This window comes from Penaeus monodon, chromosome 29 (genome assembly GCF_015228065.2).
Source record: "Penaeus monodon isolate SGIC_2016 chromosome 29, NSTDA_Pmon_1, whole genome shotgun sequence".
NCBI lineage: Eukaryota > Metazoa > Arthropoda > Malacostraca > Decapoda > Penaeidae > Penaeus > Penaeus monodon.
The window spans coordinates 33,731,042-33,732,855 of record NC_051414.1 but is presented as its reverse complement, the minus strand read 5'-3'; the positions used below and the strand labels follow the sequence as shown (position 1 = coordinate 33,732,855).

General features: G+C 32.9%; 1 protein-coding gene across 1 annotated transcript in view; it reads left to right on the top strand.

The window, feature by feature from the left end:
• The window catches only part of LOC119592189 (glutaminase liver isoform, mitochondrial-like), a gene marked incomplete at its 3' end in the record, with an annotated part of 133,529 nt that overhangs the window by 65,953 nt on the left and 65,762 nt on the right, over positions 1-1,814 (top strand). The window contains 1 exon segment of the mRNA XM_037941019.1: positions 958-975. Within this exon segment, the coding sequence (XP_037796947.1) occupies positions 958-975 (18 nt within the window).

The window sequence follows — 1,814 nt, the reverse complement described above, 5'->3', positions numbered from 1 at the left end:
CAACTCAAGCTTGTAAGTCACAAAAGTTTAACTTCCATGTGCGATGCTTAACTTAGGACTCCTCATTGATTTTGCAAACAAAGGAGATAGGAAGCCTGTGTGTCAGAGTCCAAGAGACAGGGAAAGGAAGATGGATGAATCTTTGATCTGTGTATAAACAAGTGAAATATAAATGATGCGATTTTGAGAAGGTGTTTCAAGTGTTTGCTAATCAGTTGCATCCAAGGATTGTGTGATTGGAATATATAAATGAATAATCATGCAAAGCATTTATCACAACAGATTGGTTGGGGTGGATACAGACACCTTATGCAGCATGAATAATGCACCATTGCAATTGTCATTTTTATTATATGCAGCTAAGGATTAGGCAGATTATTGTATAGAAGTATGTCTAATTACTTACAGTATTAAATGGTGTAAAGGAAAAGAATATTGATATTACCATATGAATGAGCTGATAAACTGAATCCAACCTTTGAATAGTTTAAATGAAAATTAATATGAATAGAAAATTCTAAAAGTAGATGGTAAAAATATTGGCTATAATCATAAAAGATTTTTAAAATCTTATTTACCATATGAAATATTCTACAGATTATCTAATGATAATTTGTAGAAAACTAGCCGTGCACAGTTTACCCAAACGCACCAATATCATGCAAATCATTTATCTTTTTTTGGTTTTATTTCAATACCGGTGATTGACCACAAAGATATGCAAGGACCTAAGTAACACTAAGAACACCAGCCAGCAATACTAAGGATAGAATTTGCATTTTGTTAATACGTGTAACCTTTAGGCATGTAGATCGCCAGAGATTTACTTGCTTTCTTCTCCATATTTGAAAGATAAGCCTTATTAATATTTAATATAATCTTTATTAATATTCAAACAATACTCAAATATTAATCTAATATTAATGGTACCTTTCTTGTATTTGCCGTGCACCATAGATTTACAATCAGAGCAAGGTAAGATTTGTTCCATTTCGTCTGAGTCTTCCAGCCTTGATTTCTCTCTTTTGGACTCACTTGTAGACCGTTCTCTAACTGCTTGTAACTCAGATCCTAGACGTTTCTTAAATGTTAATAACCAATGTTGATTTATGTGAATTTTCCATGTGAATATTGCAGTATATAAGTAAGCAGTGAAGTGTATTTTTTCCTTTTTTCATTATCTTTTATAATGCTGTAATTACTTCAAGATTTCCAGACGTATGGAAATGTCTAAGTGCAGAAAAGGCTATATTGTATGTACAGGAAGTTCAGCTTAGAGTCATCCAGAGACACAAATGAAGCTCCATGAGGCCTTCATAGAGCTCGGTTGGATGGACTAACGTTTATTCCGCACTTATCAATATGATTTCGCTCTTATGCATTGGATAAAGCCATTTTGGTTTGTGCTGGAGATCTGTATCATGTCATACTGTCATTAAACTATGCATGGCTTTCATGGAAGGTCATGAGCTAAATTCTCTTCTGTTTCCCGTTCCATTTTTTTTTAAATCATGGCTGATAATTATAAAAGCTCTAATAAATGATATGCTTCAGACTTGGGAGAATGACTGATGAATAGCAAAATTGCAAATGGACACAGTCGTACAATTTTGTAAACCAAATCTTTACAAACACGCTGTATTTTTATTAGTTGCATTCTCAGCCCTTGTTTTACTGTTTACTTGAATTACATAGGATTTGCTTAGCTGGCTTGGATCATTTACGATTATAAAAGTCTAACTCTTTTTAAGACACTGAGGTCCAACAGTCTCACAAAAATACTTTTTTCACGTATAATTTTCTATATTTATTAT